A 24,585-nucleotide genomic window follows, 5' to 3' on the forward strand; every position below is an offset into this window, starting at 1 on the left:
ATATGGTTCTAGATGTTACATTCCACAACTCTAATACAAGAAAAGTAGACCCATTAACACTAATTTTAATGTACTTTAATTTTCATGTTTTCAAAAATACAAGACAGCCCAAATTTGCAGTGAGAAAAAGTACTAAAATAGAGCGTCAAGTTAACTCCACAGAACTATATATTTATAATACAATTTTTACATAGACTATCCCAATAACTGAAGCCATTTATAAAACAAGTGTTTGTAAAGTCATTCTTATATTAAATTCTTTGCTTAAAAAGGCACTCATGCTTTGCCATCACTGAGAATAACTCATTGAGAAAGGTATTAAAGATTGATACTGACAAAGTGACTGAAAGATTTAGCCTCCATTCTATAAAATCCAGGCTGATGATGTCCAACCAGTTCTGATGCAGTAGCCACTACAGTGGCTACTATAGCAAACTAGCCACACACACAACTGGCCAAATAGCCACATGTGACTAGTGGCTAGCATGTTGGATACCATGGCTATATATGAAACTTCATGTGGGCAGACAATGGTTGCTTTCATTGGTCAATCCACAGAGAGGGACAAGCACCTGTTAGAACTCTTTCTCTCCCTCCTTACATCCCAGAGACTGAAAAGCAAAAGAGGTGACACAAAAAAAGCAGCTCTCATTTAAAACATTGAGGCATTAAGAAACATGTTTTCAAAGCGAGACACAGGAACTTCCCTACTGTATTCCCAGACAGGAGAGAAAGTGCTATGGAACTCTATGAACCCAACCTCCTTTAAATAAAGTGTTATAAAGCCAGCCTGATGGTTGATGTTTTACCACCCTATGAAATTCACCTATGCCCCAAGAAGCAAAATACTCTAAACAGTAGAGGCTGGAAAGTGGGAATACCTTCTGCATCTCATTCTTGTGCCTCCTCTCTGACAGTAGTCTTCCCTCTGAACAAATAAGGAGTAGCATTAATAATATTAAAAAAAAAGTCCTCTCTCATTTTCAGCAACAATACTAGTAGCCCTGAAGTAGAATATATAATCCCAAGGAAGCTGCCAAGAATGAGTCTTTCCCAGAATTTGGTAATACTCTTCTGTAACAGGAATATTTGATGCGACAGTTATTTTTTAAAATTGTATTTGAAAACACAAGGCCCTTAAGTATTTAACAATATTTTCACACGTAACTATGATTTCATTACTCAACCACATATACTTAAAAAGATTAGTAGTGAATAACATCATAAAACTTTATACTTCTATTGAATCTGTCATAATGCCTGCACGAATTTTACATATGGGGAAAATGAAGTGTAGCAAAGTATTCAGACTTGTCCAAAGTTATACAGAAACCCTGCAGCAGAGATGAAAACAGAATCCAGAAACTGAAAAAAGTCCACATTCCCATCTTTGAGCTTTTACTCTATCTATAAATCTCTTTATGAAGCGCATACATAACTTCTTTGCATCATAGCCCTTTAAAGCAATTTCAACAACCAGTTAAGACATTTTCCTCTTCCAGTTGAGGCTAAATTTAAGCAACTCTGTGGCAGTTTCTTGTAAGATTTTGTGGTCCTTATTCACGCAACACTACCAATTGTGTTCAGTTGGAATGTAACTTGCAGGACTTGGAGGGCTCAGAGCCTACCACAAACAAAGAAGATACACCCACCCAAATTAAATGCTATCCTTTCACACAGATCCTCATTGACAGAGTGCACACAGATTATTTCCATGTACAAAACAGTTACAGAGAAACCTATAAATAATGGCAAGCAAAAGGCCTGCTAGTATTCTGGCTGTAATAACAGCTGAGTGCATAATGCAGTAGGGATTTGAAACCAGTAAGCATCACCCTTAATGTATAATGCTTACTGGTTCCAGTTAATCGGCGGGGTATGGAGCACCTTCCTGCTGCTGCTGGAAGGGGGCTATTTCAGCCCTTCAGGGCCCACCCAGACAGGCTGTTCCAGGTGTCTGGCACATCACAGGCAGGGGCTGCTCCGGCCAGACTGGAGCAACATCTCCATATGGTAGGGGGCCACTCCAGCATGGGCATGGTGGGGGCAGGAGGGCTGCTTCAGCCTAGCTAGATTGGAGCATCTGCCTTGCCTATATGCTAACTGATTAACCAGTTAAACATCACATTTAACCAGTTAACCAATTAAATGGGATCTTGCCTCCCTATAATGCGGTACAATTAATAAAGAGGAATTCTTGCAAGGATTGACATCTAACTAGCCATTATGTCAGGTGACCATAGGCAGTCAGCTCAGGTATTACTGTAGTCACATAGGGTGCTTCTACACTGCATCCTAAACTCAAAATAAGATATGCAAATTGTGCTGCGCAAATTACATATTTTATCTTGATTTTATTTAAAAATAGTGTATTTTGAAATTTGGTGCATCTACACAGCGCCAAATTTCTAAATAAAATGCTGTTTCGAGCCATCCCTTATTCCTCATGCAACGAGCTTTACCAGGATGGTGAAAGAGCGTGCCTGTTATTTCAAAAAATATTTCCAAGTAATGAGCAGCTTGTGTAAACCTCTGGTATTCCGAAATAACCTTGCAGTGTAGACAAACCCTTAGACCTGTCCCCAAACAATAAATCACATTCCCTTTTCCACAAAATGATGTACTGCTGCTTCTTTCAACTTTCTGTTCACAAAAACTTTAAAATAAACAGCTGATTATTTTATTTTTATTATCTTATGAGAAAATATTTGAGGATATGCACCTTTATACTACAAAGAGGCTTATGCTGTTTTAAAATATTTAAATATTTAACAGCAGCTCATGAAAGTCATGCATTTCACATACCTACCATGAACATAAGCCTTCAAATATATAGGTTCACTCCATTGTAGTCTACTGCTTTCTCAAATGTAAGAATACTGTGTGTGCACCTGACTTCCTCTATAACCATTTTATGAATAAAGATTCAAGTTTCTCTCAGTACGAAATCCATTCTTCAATGGCTAGCATTACACTTTAAATACATAAGATTATCCATTATTATCAATCATTATTAGAATTCCTCAGTTTCTCAGATGAAAAAATTCTTATTGTTCGATTGCATTTTAGTGACTAAAAAAGGTTAGTTTACCATGCCACAAATACAAATTTCATTTATTGAACAGCCAGAATATCCTGGAAAAAAGAGTCCAATATGTTCCTTTTCCTTCTCCTTCATATTTCAGTTGTTGTCTTTCATCCACTGCTCAATCCACTGTATAATCTGATCTAAATTCCGCTCCAGGTCCTCTGGTGTGTTACTAGGCAACTGGTGTACAATTTCTTCCTTGTAAGATGACATTGCCTCTTCATAAATAGTCTGAAAAATCTCACATTGGATGTTGTCCTGTAGTTTTTTCCCTTTGTACCCTCTAAAAACAAAGCCAAAAACCACATAGGTAAGCAAATATAAAAAAGAGGACTATGTTTCATTATTTTAATACAAATCCTGAGTTTATACTCTTGAAAGTCTCTTATGAAACTGCATGATAATTCACCTTCATTTACTCCCTGATTTACCTGCTTTCAAGTCTATCATACAGAAATGAGTTTTCGGTGCGAAGTACAAATACTATATGAAACCAGCGTTCTGGGAAGAAGTCACAGCCATGATAATCAACAATAACTCCACCTTCATTCATTTTGTCTTCTAATTCATCAATTACCTACAGAAAAATCAGACAAAGGCACAAGAAAACTCAATGCAGCTTCTTTGTAATTAATCCCCCCTCCACTTCTAATATGCTAAATTTTGAAGTTACACTCACTCGGTCTTCATCCAAAATTGGGCATTCATATTCCTCATCAAAGCCTTCATATAATTCCCCTACAGAAAAAATAATATGTTGTTTTGTGAGATGATAGCATTTGACAATACATTTATGTTCATCAGTTAGTCAATAAAAATTGTTTGCTTTTCAAATTCTTTAAAAATCTATTCTACAGGATTTTTTTCAATTAAAAAAATGATACAGATAAAAGAATTAGATAGAACATTAAAGCCAGATGGATTGACATCAGCAAACAGGAAACCTTGATTTAAATGACTGATTTTAAATATGTTTCGCATTTGAACATTTTAATTATTTTCCTTAAGAAAAGAATTGATTCTTCTTGGCTGGTAACAATTAGCATACCGATTTGGAAACAAATATGGAGTTGACACTAAATTTGGTGCCTTTTTTTGATTTGCTAACCAAGAGGACACTCCATCTATACACATGAATTGAAGCAAATGTATCGCTTAATTTACATTAATCCAATTTTTTTATTTGTGATTTCTGTCAGGCTTTCTTTTGATTAATAGTCAATTAAAATGTAAAAAAAAAGCATTTTTATTAAATAAAACATCTTAATAAGCTACATAAGAAAAAGGTTTATCAAAACATATTTTGTACTAATTTCAGAGAGTAATTCCTTTAACACATTAGTTAGTGAACTGAACTGATTATTTCTCATATTCAAGATTTTAGAACAAGTAGATATCATCCTCTTGCAGACAGTGATTTGATTCATAGATTAGAAGAGGAAAACAAGTGCTTGTTCTTTTTCAACTTCCAATTGGTTTCCTAACTTTAAATGAACTTGTTGAATAAACTGAAATGAAGAAAATATTCTCTCTGCACCTCAGAAGAGGCTACTGTTATCAAAAGATGATTTAGCACTTATGCAAATTCTGATCTAGTACATAGCCATTGACTTCCACCAGTTCAGTGGTCTGGAGTTTCTTTCGTCAGCAAATATGTACTACTTAATTTTATTTCTGGTATTTAATTTAAATGATTTTAATGAATTACAATAAATTAGACCTTAACATAAGCGGTGAATTTCACATTTAAATAGTTTATTTAAAAAAAATTCTGTTTAAATAAAATAGTGGATTCGTTTAAAAAATATCAATTTTTATCCACCCTTCATTAAAATGTCTATCATGCTACAAATCTTTTAGCACTGAATTATGCCTCTACATGGCAGAGCTGCTCAGATAACCGGTGTAATTGTTTAAGGTTGGGCAGTATAGTGACCAGTCAGTCTTGCTACACCTTCAAAAAGATGCAGTTAACACTTTCCCAAGTGTTTATCTTTCTGTTGTCTTGGGGCTTAATGCTGCCACTCTTGCTCTGGTAAGTAGTCAAGAATAAGAACAAGAATAATAGCCATACTGAGTCAGACCAAAGGTCCATCTAGCCCAGTATCCTGTCTGCCAACAGTGGCCAATGCCAGATGCCCTAGAGAGGCAACACAACATGTAATCATCATGCAATCCCTCTCCTGTCATCCAAGTCCAGATAAACAGAGGCTAGGAACACCATTCCTACCCATCCTGGCAAACAGCCATTGATGGAACTAACCTCCAGGAATCTATCTAGCTCTTTTTTGAACCCTGTTAAAGTCCTAGCCTTCACCACATCCTCTGGCAAGGAGTTCCAGAGGTTGACTGTGCGCTGAGTGAAGAAAAACTTCCTTTTGTTTGTTTTAAGCCTGCTGCCTATTGATTTCATTTGGTGACCTCTAGTTCTTATATTATGGGAATTAGTAAATAACTGTTCCTTATTCACTTCTTCCATACCAGTAATGATTTTATAGACCTATATCATATCCCCCTTAGTCTCCTCTTTTCTAAGATGAGAAGTTCCAGTCTTTTTAATCTCTCTTCATATGCCACCCATTCCAAAGCCCTAATCATGTTTGTTGCCCTTTTCTGAAGCTTTTCCAATGCCCATATATCTTTTTTGAGATGAGGCAACTACATCTGTATGCAGTATTTAAGATGTGGGCATACCATGGTTTCATATAGAGACAATAAGATATTTTTGTCTTGTTCTCTATCCCTTTTTTAATGATTCCTAACATCCTATTTGCTTTTTTGACTGCCATTGTACACTGAGTGGATGTTTTCAGAGAACTGTCCACAATGACGCCAAGATCTCTCTCTTGAATAGCTGTATTCTCTCTTGAATAGCTGTATTCTCTCTTGAATAGCTGAATTAATCCCCATCATATTGTATGTATAGTTGGGATTATTCTTTCCAATGTGTATAACTTTACATTTATCAACATTAAATTTCATTTGCCATTTTATTTCCCAATCACTTAGTTTGGTGAGATCTAACACCGTTGATCGATGTAGTTCCCACCCCTGTTTTAGCATCTCCTGATCTGAGTGCCCTTAATGTGCAACCTTAATTTTCTCATAATGTAGTTGTTTAAATGGAACAAGTAAATGCAAGTACTATACACTAAATCATACTCTTGCTTTTATATTCATGAGGAAGATAAATAAAAAAGAAGGGAACAGGAGAAGGCTGCCAAAATATTATTTGTTAATATCCCTATGATCCTATCCTGGCTTGTATGTACTATGAAGAACTTAGCACTAAAATACCATCACATCACATTTTTGGCGACAGAGGAAAGGAAGAAACAGGGATAAGTGTAAGAAAAAACTGTATAATAGACACTGGCATGAATCACATTTTGTAAATACACTCAGTGTGATGGACAGATACACAGTTAAGATGGTAGCATAATTTTAGACTATTTGTTTAACAATGAATACCTTTTATTCTAAAAGAGTTTATATGAATATAAGTCTTGTATTTATCTCAAAAGAAGGGATTACAAGCTCTTTTAAATGCATCACCCTCATCAACCCATCCAAAAATGTACTATTTTGATTAAGCAGCAATAATGAACATTTAATATGTACTTATCTACTGCTTTCATGTCTGTCTTATTCAAAGCAATATTCCAAATGCTCCAACAGAGTATTATGTTATACAACCTACCTTCTTTCGCTAAATCACCCACATTAATATATGTTGCCCCTACTCTTGTTGCAAGCTCTTTACCCAGGGTTGTCTTTCCTACACCAGGAGTACCTATAAAACAAATTACATATAGTGATAAATTATTTAAATGAACATTATTAATGTAATGTAATTTTATCATACCTAACATAAGTATTTTAGCAAATAAATACACCATAGTACATCACAACCCTAAACTCATTGATAAACAGAACCACAATTATGATAAAATGTCTTAAAAGAAAAAAATAAATGTTAGATTTAAAGAAACTGAGTCAGCTGTGCATATCATAAAGGCTACAAATGTCTGTTTAAATAAATCTGCCAAATAAGTGCACATACATATAAAAACCCACAACAAAATAACTACTACCAAACATCTAACCCCACAATATAGCAGAGGAGGAGAAGGAGAAGAAAGCTGGGAAAGAAAATACAAATATGAATGCATGAACACATAAAAATTAAATCTGACTCACAATATGCAATTTCAGACGAACCCCAAACTAAATCTGGTATCCTCATATAGCCATGGTAAATGTCTTGCAACAGTCTGCAAAACCCTCACTATGAAAGCCAGTTGTCAGAGTACGTATGCGAATGCATCACTGCCATTCTCGGCAAAGAACTAATGTATGTATGTATGTATCGGGGGGAGGTAGGGGGGGTGGACTGCTCGGCCTGACGTATCAAAACCTGATAATGGATCTAACAAAATTAATAAAGCACGTAATAGGCTCACTCGACTTTGCAGTCGTTAAGCCACGTAACCCAAAACAGATCCCTAGTTTCATGACTAGTCCCAGATTCCCACTGGTAGGGACAGAAGAGAAAATTAACTTTTGCAGACGCGGCTGCTGCTTCGCTGAGGATCCCGGGCTGATCGCTCCGGAGAGCAGCGAACCCCGCTCAGGGAGCAAGTGCAACGTGGCGGCGCGCGGCTCCGTCAGCTTGCGGTGAGGGGCCCCTGGAGCCCATGTGGCTGCTTCAGCAACACACAGCTCCGGCTCCCCCGCGGTCCCTTACCCGTGAGCAGGATATTGGGCCGCCGCATGTTTGGCATCTCCGGCTCCGAAGACCAAAGCAGACTAGTCACCTAGGCGACACGTGGCCGCTTCCCGGGGCCTTCTCTAGCCTTCTAGCTCGGCGCACACTAAAGACGTCAGCAGGTGCCCCTCCTCCGCTTGGTTTGTTTGTCGGGGTTTTCTCTGGCGGGGATGCGGGTCAGGCGCTGTGCGGGCAGCTAAGTGCCGAGACTTGTGGGAAGTCCCTGCCTAACGGCGGTAGCAGAGAAACGCTGGGTCGGTTTTTCCGGCGCTACTCCGCTGCGCTAAGGGGAGGGGTCTCGGGGGCTGCGCGCTCCAGGCCCGGCCGGTGCCTCTCCTCGCCTGGCGCGGGTGACTCAGGGGTTGGGTCCCGCTGTCCCCAGGCGTTTGTGCTGTTGGGACCCGCGGTCGCTGGCGCCTGGCAGCTCGAGCCCCGCAGGGCTGCAGGAGGAGCGAGCGCCCCTGCCAGGTCGCCCGCACCAGCACCCCATGGGACCGTGACCCGCTCGAGGTGATCACAGCAGCGGGGATGGGGCTCTGAGATCACTGGGACTGGACCCCTCTTCTGGTGCAGGTGGGGGCCCTGATTGCCTGAGCGATAAGTGAGTCGGGAGAGCTAGGCTGTGCCCGGACCCGGCTACAGTCAGTGCTAGCAGGGAAACTTTAAAATGTCTCTGTAACCGGGTCACTGCTTGTGGGCGGTGCAGGGCATAACTCAGTTGCAGGGAGCCCCCTGCTCTGGAGCTGGCTTGTACCCGACCCCCCAGCTTCTTTCTAGGACAGATAGGTTGTATTTTTTCATTTTGTGTATTACTTAAAATTCACATAGGTTTCAGTTAGAAGACTAGTTAACAGTTTAATGTCTATAAGTGCTTTAGAGTCTCATCCTCAAGAAGGAAATATGCTTTAAGTCTGTTGCCCTGCCCCTTTTCTGTTTCAGGTCACTTTCTTTAATGTGCTACTAGTCATACACTGCGGATGGGAATGATAAAGGTTAATGATGTCAAAAAATTATTCTAGAAGAAAGATAGTGCCAACCAAAGTAGGTAATTGCTAAATAAAACTATTTTAAATAATAAGTTTTTTTTGGATTGGGTGTTTAAGATGGAGCTTTACTCTTGCTATAGCAGAAGTACATCTTGAATACAAGTGTGTAATTTACGTATAATATTAGAAACAAACCATTTCTACCCTTATATCTCATTCAGAGACTTAAGTGAAGGCAAGAAAGGAGAAAAAGGCAAAGGATTATTTGTAATATATTCCGTGGGTTTATCCTGAGTTTATTTCAGTGTTCTCTTTGATGACAGGTGAGGGAATCACTTGATGATTGCCTGTTCTGTTCATGCTCTTTGGGACATCTGGCATTGGCACTGTCAGAGGACAGGATACTGGGCTAGATGGACCTTTACTCTTACCCAGTATAGCCATTCTTATGTTCTCTTGGAATGGCTTAATTTCATATTATGTGATAGTTTGTGTTAAATCTGAGATTGGGTCAAGTACCAGTAGATTTGCGTCGTCTTTATATACCTGGCTCTGGCTTTAAGTGAACCATTTAAAAAGGAAGACAATTTGAAAGGTAATGTTAAAAAATGTAAACAAGTTCCAAGTAATGCAGGTGCTCCTTAATCTCTGTGACAATGTTTGATTTTCAGTCATATATAAAAAATGTTTTCCCATACTGATGCAGTGAAAAATCCATATAAATCAAAGGTAACACTGACTTTTAATTAAGGACAGTGGCCAATGCTAGATGTCCCAGAGGGAGTGAACAGAACAGGGAATCATCAAGCAATCCCTCTCCTGCACCCATTCTCAGCTTCTGACAGAAGCCAGGGACACCATTCCTATCCATCCTGGCTAATAGCCATTGATGGACCTAACCTCCATCAATGTATCTAGTTCTTTCTTGAACCCTGTTAAAGTCTTGGTCTTCACAACCTCCTCTGCAAGGAGTTCCACAGGCTGACCAAACGCTGCGTGAAGAAACTTCCTGTTTGTTTGTTTTAAACCTACTACCTATTAATTTCATTTGGTGATCCCTAGTTCTAATATCCACACAATTGTTCTTTAGATCTAATGTTTTAAAAAAAATGTTCTAGCCCTGTGGTTGATCAGTGGCAGGCAATAAAAAAAATAGCTGTAAGATGTGTATACTTCCCCACCAGGGTCAGTCAGATTTATTAGCTTTTTCATTACTAATCACTATAGGAGAAACTTGTGGTAATTATGCTTGACCCATGTTTCCAAATTAATTGCCATATCTCTCCATTTAACAAAGCTCAACTATTTTTTACTTAGCTGCCAAACTTCTGTTTTCCCTGCCCTCATCACCCACCCACAAATAAACAAATGTGCAGCATCTCAAAAGTTCAAAATATAGAGGCAACATAAATTGAATAATATAAAATATTAAAGAGGCTGTCACATTCTTTGTTTTCATATTTATCTTATTCTAAACCCAGACTTTTTAATCAATAACAAAATTGCTCCAGAATTTCCCATGCTCTGTATCAGAGTGTTCTGATAAAATGTCCTTGCCACGGAATTTAGGTCCAGTGTCCTGTGGTGCATAGGGGGCTTTCATTGTAGAACATAAGTAAGAATGAGCAAGCCAAAAGAGCTTCCTCTCAAATATTAAAGGGACAAAGCAAATGAGATAATATCATTTGGACCACATTCTGTTGGTTGCAAGAGGCAAGCATTCAAACTTACTCTTCAATTATTTTTCAGTTATGGCATTTCATTATATTATTTTCATAAATGAAAATGATTGGTTGTTATTGAAAATCTTAGAGATGTAAATTTATATACTTGAAAGATAATGCTAAGTTATTCAGAGTCAATGACAGCTGAATGTAGAGTAAAAAAAAAATAAAGTTCTGTCCGAAATTAACCTTCACAAATATATGTTTTGTTAGGTAACAGATTGGGTGGCACCTTCATTTGATGATTTCTTTGGGAACACAAATATTTTACCTAGTACCATTCCTGTGAAATCACATGGGGACGATAATCAGCATCAGAAGAGAAAAGATCATTCCTCTCTTCCAGAAAATAGCAAGAACAAAGTTCTGGGCAGAATCAAGGGAAAGTCCTCTTCAATAGATCACATTTGTGATTGCTCAAAACAAAATCAAAACCAGTCTCAAAATGAACCATGGGTGGATAAATACAAACCAGGAACACAGGTATGAGAAGTATTCCAAGTGTTAAATGTGGTAAGGAATAAGTCATTTTTGTGCAATTTACTAGTTGTTCTGTTTCTCAAACTCGTCCTACCCAGAGTACAGTTTCTCAAGGTTTGATTGTCTTGCACCAGTGCAAAATCAGATGTATTAGTTGACTGTGCCAACTATCAGCAAGATAAACTTAGGTTTTAACAGCTATTTATTTACAGAATTTGCATTTTTATTCGTGTATTTCAAACATGTTAGTGTGTGTATTAACTTTCAGTCTCAGAATGGACAATCTTGCGATATAAGCGCGTACTGCAGTAAGTTGTATCTGTTGGAATATTTTATCTGTGGAGTGTAATTGAATTAGAAGGTGAATAATCTGAGTAACTGCAAATTTGCAGAAAAGTGTGGCAAAATCTGTGGAGTATTAAATTAACATTCTTATGCTTTTAAAATAATTTTCTTCTGAAATATATAAATAACAAACCTATGTCTACTTAACGGATCACTTCAGGGCACATCTTTGTTCCTTGATATTTTGAAAATTGGTAGGAATTGGAGTTGTTAGAGAAAGCAATTTGCAGTGGATTGCTAAGCACAGCAATTTGAAGTATGTATTTAAATCATGTTAAGGATAGCCACTTCTTTCTCATATAAGCACCTTGTTTGGTGTTTTTTACAAACATAAATACTAGGGATGTTAGTTGCTAGTTGGTAAACCATTTAACTGATAAGCATCGCTTATTGGTTAACAGTCCTGGTTAACTGCACCTCCACCACTCCCATGTGCTCTGCATTTGAAACTTGGACCAGCGGGCTGGCTCAGTTACATCCCACCGGTACGAGTTTTAAATGAAGAGCGTGCAGGGAGCCACCTGGTACCTCACACTGCTGCCTTTGATACAGGGAACCAGGCCCAGGGTTGCTGTGGACAGAGGCTGTTCCATGGGATACTGGAGCACCCTCTGTCCATGGGGAGCTCAGGGACCCCCCCCCACAGACAGGGGCTGCTGCCTCTGTATAAGAGGCTGCAGTGCAGGAAGCAGGTGGAAACTATTATGCACAGGGAGCTGACTTTAAATAGGTTCCCCTCGCAGACTGGCTCCTGCCTGCCACCTTGTGCTGTTGCCTCTGATACAGAGGCAGCAGCGTGGGATAGCAGAGGGTTCCCTGGGAACACACTGGCTGCTGGCCCTGCCCCCAGGGGGAGCATTTTAGCAACTGTGTAGCCACTAAGAATTGTTGTGTAGCCACTAACAATTTCTAATATCCCTAGTATTCTTAACCTGTATTAATAAAAGCTCATGAATTAGAGCTTATATGCATTTCTTCTGTTCTTTCTCATCATTCTAGAACGAGCTTGCTGTACATAAGAAGAAGATTGAAGAAGTTGAAACATGGTTAAAAGTTCATATATTTCAAAGGCAACCAAAGCAGGTAGTCCATAAATTTTCTTTTTTAAAATTTCTGATTTAATTAATGAGTTGTAAGAAGATGAATTTGTAGTAATCATATAAATGATGTAAGAGCTCTTTTAGAGTTCAGATAAAGTAATCTCCACATCACTGAAACAGAATTAATTATGCTGGTTCGTGGGATTCAAGATAAACAAGATATTTCTTGATGTGTATCTGAAAACAAATTGGTTTGATGGGGTTTGACGTAAGTGACGGCCTCTGTTCTTTGTTTGGGAGATACCATGTTCATAGAGGAAATCCCAACTTACGAATGGGTTGTGTTCCAAAAGTTCATTTTTAAGTTGGTTGTTTGAAACTCAGAACACAGGGCCTCAACGCCTGATTCCAGCTCTGGTGGCCACTACACGGCCCACCTGGCAGGGCTGTGCAGAGGGCAGCTGTGGAGCTCAGCTGCCCCGGTGAGCCTGTTTTCCTCCCTTCCCACTTGATGTGAGCCTTTCCCAACAACTATTTATGCCAGCTGAGGATCTGCCCAGAGATTTTTATGGAGAGTTTTTTAATGGCACAAAATGGAGTCAGGCCAACAATCTCCTTGAAATTTTAGCTGGCATGTTAGTGTCTGCTCAGCAGGGTGCCTTTGTACTTCACGATATTACTATACTCCAAGTACCCTAGCATAGACACAATTATACCAGCATAAAAGTAATTTTGCCAGTATAGCTGATTTTGGTTGGGGATCTTGTATAAGATCTACCAGAAATAGCATTTTTTGTCAGTAGAAGCTGCATCTTCAGTAGGCGGGTTTGCTGGTACAGCTGTATTGGCAAACCTTGGGTGTAGATCTGTCCTTTGGTACCCAGTTCTTATTGATTTCCAATTGCAATCAACTGCCTTTGCCTTTATCAGCTAGTGTGGGGACCCCCTGGCACTACCCAGGTGACTGAGATGGGGTGACAAAGCCAGGTCTGTTCTGGGGGGCTGGTCTGCATGATTTTGATCTTCCACACTATGTTTTTTGCCTTTATACTTCACATTATTTGGGGAAGGGATACTTTACTATTAGTATGGCACAGCTTTCCTACTGTATAACTCTGCATTCACTGATAAAACTATAGGAAAAATAAAATCTAAGCCAAGGGTTGGCAACATATGGCACGTGTGCCATAACTTACACACAAGATGATTTTTGGTGGCACACAATGCACTTCAATGAAAACCCAGTGGGGGAGGGAAACTGCAAGGCTCCATCTGGCTTGCAGGGAAGCGCACTGTGCTCCTCCTCTCCCTACAGCAACGTGCATGCTGCCTTATCCACCCTACCTTCCCCAGTGCTCCAGGGAGGCCCAGAGCAGGAGACCGACTGGGGCATGCGGTGGAGAGCCCCTCTCCCCCCTCCTAGGAGAGCAGCATGGCCCAGAGCAGGAGTGTACGCTGGGGCAGAGGCAGATATAGGGCAGGGCGAGTGGGGCGGCTGCCCCGGGCCCCACGCTTCAAGAAGCCCCGCCCATGCACTGTGTCAAAGGGGGGGCCCTGCGAAATTGTGCTGCGCTGGGCCCCACAAAATTCTCATCTGCTCCTGCGCTGGGGCACGCCACTTCTGAATGGTTGCTGACACCTGATCTAAGCTATTGTTTATTAAAAACTAAACTGCATTATTAAGTGCATAGGAATCATCACACAGGCTAAGGCCAATGAATGACACTTATTGTGTGGTTACAGATGCAATGTAAAATAACACGTGACTGTTTAAAACCAATTACCATAATGAATATGTAAATTAATTACTATAATGAATATGCAAATGTCTCTATGCCAGTGGTCCACCAGACGTTTTTGAATGAGTGTCGGTCTATGGTCTAAAAAAGGTTGGGAACCACTAGTCTAGAGACCCTGAAAAAAGACCCTATCCTGCTTTCCTTGTACATTCAACATTCCCACTGAAGCCAAAAGGGGGGGTTGATAGAAAATGGAATGGAGAATTCAGCCTCTACTGGGTTATTTTCAGTCTCAGATTTTTAAGATTTTTCTCTGAAAGTCCATTTTAAAGCAGAACTGATGTGCAGCATCCTATGTGGGGGAGTTGAATCTGTTATTAGCAAAATAGTATTTCAAACAATTATCTATCTACACTGTCTTTGTGGATCTAACTAAAGCATTTGACTCTGTCAGTCGTGAGGGCCTTTGGAAGATTATGGCCAAATTTGGATGCCCAGATACCTTCATTGAAATGGTGAAGCAGTTCCATGACGGCATGCTTGCCAGAGTCCAAGATCGTGGCAATTATTCAGAGCCATTCGCAGTCACAAACGGTGTGAAATAGGGATGCGTCCTGGCCCCCAGTCTCTTCAGCCTTATGTTCTCTGCTGTGCTGATAGATGCCTTTAGAGAAAATAATGTCAGGATCGACTTGCGCTACCGTTTTGATGGAAGGCTATTTAACTTGAGGAGGCTTCAGACCAGAACCAAGGTTCAGGTCGAGACCATTCATGGCTTTCTATTTGCGGATGATTGTGCCCTCAACTCAGGTACGCAAGCAGGCATGCAACACTACATAAATCTATTTTCCGCCGCGTGCATGAGCTTCGGCCTCACGATCTCCACCAAAAAAACCAAGGTTCTGCATCAGCCCACTCCTGGCTGTGACTACACTGAGCCATCCATCACTGTCAATGGCCAGAAGCTCGATAATGTGGACAGGTTTACATATCTTGGCAGCACTTTATCGAAGGCAGCCAACATCAACGAGGAGGTGAATACTAGAATCGCCAGAGCCAGTGCAGCTTTTGGAAGGCTTCAACTTAATGTTTGGAATCGAAGAGGCATTAAGACTGAGACCAAGCTAAAAGTCTACTCGGCGGTTGTCTTGCCCACCCTCCTCTATGCTTGTGAGACCTGGACTGTATATAGTCGTCATGCGAAAAAGCTGAATCACTTCCACCTGAACTGTCTACGGAAACTGCTGAAGATAAGATGGCAGTATAAAGTTCCAGATACTGATGTTCTTTGACAAGCATTCACACCATGCTTTGCAAGGCACAACTCAGATGGGCTGGCCATGTTGTGTGCATGTCCGATGATCAGTTGCCCAAGAAGATGCTCTATGGTGAATTACAACATGGTAAGCGATCTCTTGAAGGTCAAAAGAAGGGATTCAAAGACACCCTTAAGGCCTCCCTTAAGAACTGTAACATAGATCCTGGAAATTGGGAGAGTATTGCTGATGATTGTTCCGCCTGGCTCAGACGAATACATGATGGTGCAATAGCCCACGAACAAAAGAGACTGGTTATGCTGCAGAGAAACGTCTTCTTCGCAAGTCCAGGGCTGGTATCTTCTCTTCCTCTGGTCGGCAGTCCGATCTTTCATGTCCCCACTATAACCGTCAATTTCGAGCTCGGATTGGACTAATGAGCCATCTCCTAACCCACCCCCAACTAAACTGATGACACTGGGTGGTCCTCATCGACTTCGATGGACGAACAGCATCTATAATGTAGATAATCTTGAAAAATAAAATTATTTCACATCTTATCTATGGCAAAACGCTACTAGGCATGTGAATGTTCAGATTCCCTAACTGTGGGCCATTTTGCTTAGTGTTTTAAAATGACAAGTCCACACCTCCTTTCTTAACCTCATACTCAAAATCCAGAGAAAATATATAGAAAATATTTATGTTGAGCTGTCTTCTCTCTCCTGTCCACTAATTATGTAGTGTTGTGACTAGACAAAGTGAATTGGATCACTGAGAGATAAGACACATGCATACAGATGCTTATTAAAGTTAACTTTGCAAGTATCAGCAATGAACCCTTTAAGAGTTTGTCTTATGTGTCTCAACAAATGAGTGATGTCCTTGTCAATTACTGACTTCAGCTAAAAAATAATTGAAGACATTTCACCCTTATTTCCAGTTTTAATTCGGGTAAGATTTACAACCTCCTTTTTTCCCCAAGGTTTTTTTTCTGCCCTCTTTTTTCCATTGCACCAGGGATCACATGAGTTTTAACATTTGTGTTTGGAGTGGGTAAGGGCTGTGTTGGCTCATTTTAAGATAGATTCTTTTTCTGTGATTTAAAATGATCTGCAGTCATCTTTGCAGTCAGTGGCCTTCTTTTTAGAAACTTCCCCTTACCTCATTAGTTATTTGTTGGACCAGACACCCTCCCTATTTCATTCCTTCTGCCCGTCACTTTTTATTTTCATGGTCTTCCTTCTCCTTGCTAATCAAACCCTTTCTTTCCAACACATTTATTTCCTTACCCAGATGTAAGTTACCTTTAATTATTTTATTTTTATACTTATCCTACATAAGTAAAACAATTTAAATTTTGTGATGGGTTAGGGATGGGGTTTGTTATTCATGCTAGAATCTTTACTGATGTGGCCAGACCTACTTAGGCTATGCATGAGGAGTCCTTTTGACATTGATATTGGTTGTAGAATTGAGGTTTAAATATTCCATGTGCTGTGTATAAAATTAACACACTTTCTGATTTTAAAGATCAGGTTTTTAATTTAAAAAAAAGTTATACAAAACAACAGAAACCTTAACTTAATATTTCTTCTCTGCCTCATCTGAGATCTGAGTTTTGGTTTATAGAGTTCTTTTTTTATTAACAGGGTGGCTCTATTTTAGTACTAACTGGACCCCCAGGCTGTGGAAAGTCTGCAACTATACAAATATTGGCTAAGGAGCTTCATGTTCTGGTGCAAGAATGGACCAACCCAATATCTCTAGACTTTAGAAAAGAAGATTTCAAGGATGCTTTTAACTATGGTAATTTTCCATCAGCTATTTTTATAGTAACTTAACTGTAAAGATTTTTTAACACCTGACAATTATTAAATAAGGAGTAACTTTAAATTCCTTTTTGAGAGATCTGATGACAGAAAATATACTTGGCAAAAAGATTGTTTTATGTATTTGTTTGATATGCAATGTCAAATTAAGGCCAAAATACAGCATTCTATTTTTTAGGTTTGGTTTGAAAGGTATTTTGTTTTTCTAAAAGGACTGTTCACTGGTGGCGGAAATTCACTGTTATATAGAGGGCCTGAATAATGTCGTAAGCATGACTAAATCCACTAAGTAAGAATTAAATGCGTCAGAGGGCTTTAGGCAGATCTGTTGCATTGGAAAAGAGATTTGAAATATACTTGACAGTGAACTGTTAAATAGTCATTGATATTTTCTGTTAATGGAAGATGATGGCTCTTGTATGTCTTCATAATATTTGAAATAATATGGGATTTTTTTTAAACGAATTGTACTTTTCAGAATCCAGTTTTCAGATGCTTCCCAGTCAGGCCCAGACTGTATTCTTTCAAGACTTTCTGTTAAGAGCAAATAAGTATAACAAACTTCAGATGTTAGGGGACTCCCCAGAGGCTGATAATAAACTTATTCTCATTGAGGTAAGTAAAAATCTTGAAATTGTTATATTCTTATATTACCATAAAGACCCTCATCATGTACCAGTATCTCCTTGTGCTAGATACTGTAGTACAAACTAAGGACAAAAAATGACAATCACTTACCCCGGAGAGCTTATGTTATAAGTATAGGACCAGATAAAAAAGATGATTTAGTACAGTCAATACAATGAAACAGTATTGGTCAAGGTGAAAGGTTATGGTCCCAGCACATTGTGAGTCTAACTATTGTCATGTTATTTGTAAAAACAACAAGGAGTCCTGTGGCTCTTTAAAGACTGTAGGATTTATTTGGGCATACATTTTCATGGGCAAAAGTCCACTTAGTCAGATGCATTTGACATCTTTGTCCATGAAAGCTTATGCCCAAGTAAGTCTGATAGTCTTTAAAGTGCCACAGGACTCCTCGTCTTATGCAATGAGATTATGAAGATAAAAGATATACAGGGAAGAGTCAAGGACCAAGAACAGATCTTTATGGAACCCCCACAGAAATCTAGAGGGGTATGAAGGAGATATTAGAGGAGTAGGAGAACAACCAGGAAAGGAAACTATGGCTACGTCTAGACTGCAAGTCTCTTTCAAAAAAGAGTGTCTAGACTACAACCAGCGCTTTTGAAAAAGCAAGCCACTTTTTTGAAAGAGAGCACCCAGGTAGTCTGGATGCTCTTTTTCAAAACAGCACAGTTTGCATTACATAGCGCCTTTATTTGAAAGAGCACTTTCGAAAAAATACGTTATTCCTCGTAAAACGAAGTTTTCTGCGGTCGAAACAACTGCTGCGTTCTTTCGATTTACTTTTAAAAGAATGCAGCAGCAGTCTATATGCTGGGGAAGCGTTTTGAAAAAAGCCCCCCTCCACACCCACCCCGAAAAAAACCCTGTAGTCTAGACATACCCTAAGAGGGGGAAAGATTTTCAGAAGAGTATAGCTGACTGTGTCAAAAGTGGTTGACAGGTCTAGAAGGATCAAGATTGCAGTGAAAAATATGGAAATTGGGTTGGTGAGGATCTAAGATGGAATTGGAGAAGAGGAACTCCATACAGTGAATTTAGCGAATTTAGCCCCATCCCCACTACATGAATTTTGTTATGTGCGCCAATATGAAGATGTCACATCACCTCCACATTGGTGCACATAACAAAATTTTGTTCTGCTTAGGGGTGGGAAAAATTAGAGGAAACACTGATTTTGAAACATGCTTGTATGGTGAAGGAACGAGCCAGAGTAGAAGGAGAGGTTAAGGAGAAAAATAAGGGAAAGTATGCATGGGGTGAGTGGATGCATGGGAGATAAGCAGATCAATTTTTTCCATTCAAGGGTCAGAGCAGACAAACTTCTAGTCATAGGAGGGGAAGCAAGAAAGTTACTTCATAATAGTTTTCTTTTGGAAGAAATTGAGATCCCGTGCAGGGAGAAGTGGAGGCAGGAAGAGATGTGGTTTTGAGGAGTGAGTCAAAGGTGGCAAAAGGGTGCTATTCAAATCTGTGATAGTTTAACATTTAACAAATGATCATCAATGTTAAATGGATATTATGTTTCTCAAAGGTCACTGTACCACAGTTTAAAGTTCTGCTGTCTTCTTTGAACCTGTTTTACTGTCTTTAGTTATACCCATGTGAATTGATTGGAAAGCAGAAGTTGCTTTAATCTCTGGCCATAGAAAGTAAGTGAGTATGCTACCAAAGAGTGGCTGAAAACTACACTGAAGAGCAGCTCTCCCACTAAGTTTCAGTATATAGCTTTAAATGTAGCTTGAAAAGTGAAATTATTTGTGGTTGTATCCTCTTCTTTTGCTGTTTTGTTGTGGAATTTCCTTGCAGGGCATGTGAGTTTGGATCTTTCACTGCCCTCACTGCAGGGTGGGAGGAGGAAAATAATCTTTTAATCTTTTCTTCCAATTATTTGTTCAGGCATTTTTGTTTAACACATTTCAATACAGTTTGAATGAAAATTACCTTTCGTCAGTCATGTTTCTTTGACATGATCTTTCTGAGTTCATAAGTGACCTACTTCTCTAGTCCTCCATAATCTCCATGAAAAGCAAAGTAGATAAGATCTAAATTCCTAATTTCAAAACCTCCCACAAAGTAACATATTTGTGGAAAGCAGGAAAATTCTCAGCCCTCTTAATCCATAATAAAGGAGGAAAAAGGTACAGAACCATTATTTTCTTCTACTGTTTTGTTCCTATCTTAAGTTTATTTTAAAAATTATTTAACTACACATTTATGTAGTTTATCCAACCACATGTTGAATTTTGGTTGAATCCAGTGTGGACAGGAGAAAAACTCTCTCTCTTCATAGAAGGCTTTAACTTTTAGTCCACTAACAGAGAACAAATAGACTTGAATTACAGTACTTCATTTTGTTTTCAATAGGATATGCCTAACCAGTTTTATCGTGATCCTGATAGTTTACATGAAATTCTGAGGTGAGTTGTCAGTAACCTGCTTCTGGGCTGAAATCCTTAACTGCCAATAAATTAGAATTTGTGACCCTTGTTATGCTTATTTTGTGTTTTAGGAGGTTTGTGCGGACAAGTAGATGTCCCCTTGTGTTTATAATCTCAGACAGTCTCAGTGGAGGTAGCAACCAAAGGTTATTATTTCCAAAGGAAATTCAGGAAGAATTTTGTATATCTAGTATAAGGTAAGAAATTATTCAGTACATAAAATTGACCAGAAGGTTAAGTATGGAGCCAATTGTTTAATGAAAACTTTTTCTTATTGAATTTGCTAGTTTTAACCCTGTGGCTCCAACAATGATGGTGAAAGTTCTTAATCGAATAGCTACAGCAGAAGCAAGTATGGTAAGCCATCAAATGCTGCTTAACTTCCACATGGTACTAGGGTGACAGCAAAATATTTTAGGATCTTAAATAAAAATATATTAGTGTTGATTATGTTGTGGTTTCACCCGTTTTCTATTAATGCAAAGATAAATTTTTCAGAAGTGTTTTGTTTGCCATAAGTAGTGATCCATTGAGAAGAGTCTGTCTTAATTCCTGAGGTGACTTTTGAAAATTCTTCTGTATGTAGGCCTCAATTGAAATATTGTGTCCCAGTTCTGGACACCATATTTCAAGAAAGATGTGGAAAAATTGGAGAAGGTCCAGCGAGGAGCAACAAAAATGATTAAAGGTCTAGAAAACATGAGCTATGAGGAAAGACTGAAAGAACTGGGCATGTTTGGTTTAGGAAAGAGAAGACTGAGAGCGGGCTTGAGAGCGGTTTTCAAGTATCTAAAAGGATGTTATAAGGAGGAGGGAGAAAAATTGTTCTCCTTGGCCTCTGAGGACAGGACAAGAAGCAATGGGCTTAAACTGCAACAAAGAGGTTTAGGTTGGACATCAGGAAAAACTTCCTGCCTGTCAGGGTGGTTAAATACTGGAATAAATTGCCTAGGAGGATTGTGGAATCTCCATCACTAGAGATACTTAACATCAGGTTAGACAAACACCTGTCAGGGATGATCATTCTATCTAGATAATGCTTGGTCCTGCCACGAGGGCAGGGGATTGGACTTGATTACCTCTAGAGGTCCCTTCCATTTCTAGTGTTCTGTGGTTCTAAAAGCAGCTGCTAAAGCGCATAAAGCAAATTATTTTTACGATGGTGATATCACAGATGGACTCCATACTCACAGCAATGGGCCTTGGGTATGCAGGAAATATTTGAAAGTTATTTTTACTTCAGATATTGCAATAATTTTTGCTTTGTCTTGTAGAATGGAGAAAAATTTGCTGTCCCTGATAAAAGCTCTTTAGAGTTGATTTGTAAAGGCTGTTCAGGTGACATTAGAAGTGCAATAAACAGTCTTCAGTTTTCATCTTTGAAAGGTAAATATATAGAACTTTTTCAGCTCAAGCATATGGGTAGTATTTAAACCAGTGTTTCCCAAATGGTGTTCCATGGAACTCCGGGGTTCCAGGAATGAAAATAAGGGTTCCATGAGAAAATTCCATTACAGTAACATTTTATGATTTAAAAAATAATTAATATTTAAGTATGTATTTTATTTGAAACCATTTTTGTTTGTTTGCCACGATAAGTGTCCCTGTTTAATGCCGGCTTAGCCAGAGAGTGGGGATGATGATGTCCCTACTCAGAGCTGTGCGCGCAGTCAGTCAGTGGTGCAATCACCTGTTATATATCACCGTAAATCCTTGTACTCACTCTTAGAGAGTGTAGAACATGTGGGTGACTGAATACGCATATATTAGCACTGCATCAGACAAAGTCGAAGCTTCAGCTGTCAAACCAGTTGCTTGTATGGGAGTGCACAGGCAGTGCTCTTGCTAATACTTTACTTCAGTACAGTCACATACTTTCTTGACTGTTTATCTCATGACCTTGTTTAGCATTTGTTTATTATTATCCTTATTTATTTGTGATATATATGGAGCTGAAAAAATAGAAGACTGTTTATTGGGGGTTCCACAAAATTCTTTCGAGTTTAAAAGGGTTCCGTGGCCTAATAAAATTGGGAAACGCTGATTTAAACAATTCTGTGGCAGACACACTTTTTTTATTTTTTAACCCAATTATGTCAACTTCCGAGAAAACCCTTTCCACATCTACATTGTCAATGGAATAGTAGGGAGGACTTCTTTGAACACTGTTGCTATGTGTCTTTCTTAGACATCTTAACTTACTATTAGCTTACAACAAGGACTTTTCTTAATATTGGCCAACTATTGAGGCTAATACATAGCTTTGGAGAAAAGAGGTGTAAGTAAAGATTTTTAAATGACTGAAAGAAGAGCCAAATATATATTTCGATATTTCAGTGGAAACTCTGAAACAAGATACCATCTACATTCAAGAAATATGACGTGGGCTTTGTAAAAGTGAAAATTTAGGAGTTGAAATTCACATTAGAACCCATAGATGGTGCCAGCATAATTCTTCAAATTAAAAATATAGGCACTGGCTTGGAAGTCAAAATGTGATTTATCTGAGTGTAACAAATAGGATGATTGGCTAAACCTGAAGAAGATATTCGCATAAGCTTGAAAACTTGAGTTTTTCATGAACAGCAGTTGGTCCAATGAAAGATATTACTTTTTCCACCTTGTTTCTAGAGAAAGGGATTTGTTATCATCTGCTCGATTATTTTCTACCATCTCAAATTTAATTTGTTTGTTGCTTCATGTGTGTGCAGTGGCTATGATAGGGTAGCCAGAGCTACCACAAATGCCACAAATTGGGATTTTCAAGAGCTTTCTGCATTAGAGGCAAGCATTGCATGCTTTAGAAATGTCCTCCCATGCATAACAAACAAAGTAATGAGATAGTTGAGGGTTTGCTGCACATTAATTTACTTTTGTTAATATACATTTGCATAACCTCTTAAATGTATGATTTTGTAAGTTTTATGTCTCTAGATTGATAATTCAGAGTTTAAATTTTATTTTCCCTCCTAGATACTGATTTTCAGATTAAAAATTCATGTTTTTCCCTCTAAAATATTCAGAGAGACAGTTTATTGTGCTTTTTTTAAAAAAGTGTATTCATTTTTGTAAGGGGGAAAAAACTACTATCAGCCAACAGTCAGGGGTGTGTGTGTGTGTGTGTGTGTGTGTGTGTGTGTGTGTGTGTGTGTTAGTGTTACACCCAAGTCTTCAACTGCTGAGACGCAAGGTACCGTTGCAGCGGGCAGCCTAGGAAGGGCGCCCCGTAATTTATAGAAAGAACTTATTACATCTCAGATTTCAGCTGCTAGGATACAGGATCCCTTCGCAGCGGGCAGTCTGGGGAAGACTGAGAGATGCCCCAACGGATCTGTCACCTGGGAGTGACATGATTCAGAATGCCCAAGCTCTTCCTATACCTGTCCCTTATGACCGGCTGAAGTTCTTTTAAATTGTGCTTGGTTCTGTTTACAGCAACTGAAGGAGTCAGGTTAAAGCTTAAACAGTTACAAGTTTATTAGAGAAGCTTATAAATCATATGGTTACAATGGCTATTGCTCTATTTCTTAGATGCTAGCAAATATAGATCTTAAAAATGGTTACAAAGAAGATAAAGATAGAAAAATAGAAATAATGGTACCAAGTAACAGCTTAATCTTTTAAAGAGCTCTAAGTCTATGTGTACACTTAAGACAAAGGACCACATCCAGGTACAATTTTTACCCCCTTCTGTGCCTCTCGACTCCAGCGGGTCAAGCCAGGGCCGGTCTCTCAATTCCTGGGAAAGACGAATACTAGATGGGCGTCCCCGTGGAATCTCGGGAGGTCAATAACCTAACCCGACCAGCAGGTAGATGGTAGATTGACACTCAGAGTGAGTGTGCTGCTGGACCCATCTTTCTACCCATGGGGTCACGTATTTCTCTTTCTTATCTGTGATGCCAAATGGTGCTGGTCTGTCTTTTGTGACACCAGTTCTTACAAGGGAGTTGTGAACTTAATTTACACTTGTAAGAGAGAGAACTAAATTGGAAGTACTGGGCTTTCTTTTCTCAGTGGGAGATTCCTCTCCCAGGGACGACTGTGTGTGATCATATCAACATAGGTGCCAACCAGGGCAGTTCTCGCAGCCTTGAGGTCAGCATATTGCCTTAATCACTCTTTTCTCATATCTATGTTTTCAGCTTTTCAGGATCAGATGAGCCAGCATAGACTATGCTGATTTTATTGCTCCTTCTCTGTCCTGTATGCTTCAGGAACCTCAGAGAGGCAAATAA

General features: G+C 39.1%; 2 protein-coding genes across 9 annotated transcripts in view; one reads left to right on the plus strand and one right to left on the minus strand.

Annotated features, from left to right (window-relative positions):
* Positions 1 to 59: 59 nt before the first annotated feature.
* On the minus strand, positions 60 to 7,988 carry AK6 (adenylate kinase 6). Of its 2 annotated transcripts, none has more exons than XM_006124318.3 (5): positions 7,836 to 7,988; positions 6,789 to 6,881; positions 3,768 to 3,826; positions 3,520 to 3,665; positions 60 to 3,371 (listed from the first exon to the last, which is right to left on the minus strand). In XM_006124318.3, exons 1-5 carry the CDS (start codon positions 7,870 to 7,872, stop codon positions 3,182 to 3,184), a joined length of 525 nt encoding a protein of 174 aa, XP_006124380.1. In that variant the 5' UTR covers positions 7,873 to 7,988; the 3' UTR covers positions 60 to 3,181. The 2 variants fall into 2 exon arrangements, with proteins under 2 accessions (XP_006124380.1, XP_014429665.1); XM_014574179.3 differs by lacking the exon at positions 7,836 to 7,988 and adding an exon at positions 7,289 to 7,728.
* Positions 7,959 to 24,585, plus strand: part of RAD17 (RAD17 checkpoint clamp loader component) — a 36,724-nt gene continuing 20,097 nt past the window's right edge. For 4 of the 7 annotated variants that reach the window (XR_001368355.3, XR_003089605.2, XM_006124312.4 and 1 more), the window contains exons 1-10: positions 8,035 to 8,429; positions 8,796 to 8,897; positions 10,780 to 11,049; positions 12,391 to 12,474; positions 17,079 to 17,235; positions 17,737 to 17,873; positions 20,274 to 20,326; positions 20,419 to 20,544; positions 20,635 to 20,704; positions 21,622 to 21,733. Coding sequence is in view for 5 of the 7 variants with exons in the window: in XM_006124312.4 (XP_006124374.2) it covers positions 8,853 to 8,897; positions 10,780 to 11,049; positions 12,391 to 12,474; positions 17,079 to 17,235; positions 17,737 to 17,873; positions 20,274 to 20,326; positions 20,419 to 20,544; positions 20,635 to 20,704; positions 21,622 to 21,733 (1,054 nt within the window). In the remaining 2 variants the exon portion in view is untranslated. Of the gene's footprint in view, positions 8,430 to 8,795; positions 8,898 to 10,779; positions 11,050 to 12,390; positions 12,475 to 17,078; positions 17,236 to 17,736; positions 17,874 to 20,273; positions 20,327 to 20,418; positions 20,545 to 20,634; positions 20,705 to 21,621; positions 21,734 to 24,585 lie in introns of all 7 variants that reach the window. The other 3 variants (XM_075932229.1, XM_006124314.4, XM_006124313.4) reach the window with 3 other exon arrangements.

The sequence above is a fragment of the Pelodiscus sinensis genome, chromosome 6 (genome assembly GCF_049634645.1).
Source record: "Pelodiscus sinensis isolate JC-2024 chromosome 6, ASM4963464v1, whole genome shotgun sequence".
Lineage (NCBI taxonomy): Eukaryota > Metazoa > Chordata > Testudines > Trionychidae > Pelodiscus > Pelodiscus sinensis.

Excerpts from the sequence above, each read along its gene's own strand:
- AK6 (XM_014574179.3), bottom strand. The coding sequence starts at position 7,334 with ATGAGGATACCAGATTTAGTTTGGGGTTCGTCTGAAATTGCATATT. Across the intron at positions 3,827-6,788 it reads GGGTGATTTAGCGAAAGAAG|GGGAATTATATGAAGGCTTT; the intron begins GTAGGTTGTATA and ends TTTTTTCTGTAG. Across the intron at positions 3,666-3,767 it reads CAATTTTGGATGAAGACCGA|GTAATTGATGAATTAGAAGA; the intron begins GTGAGTGTAACT and ends ATTTTTCTGTAG.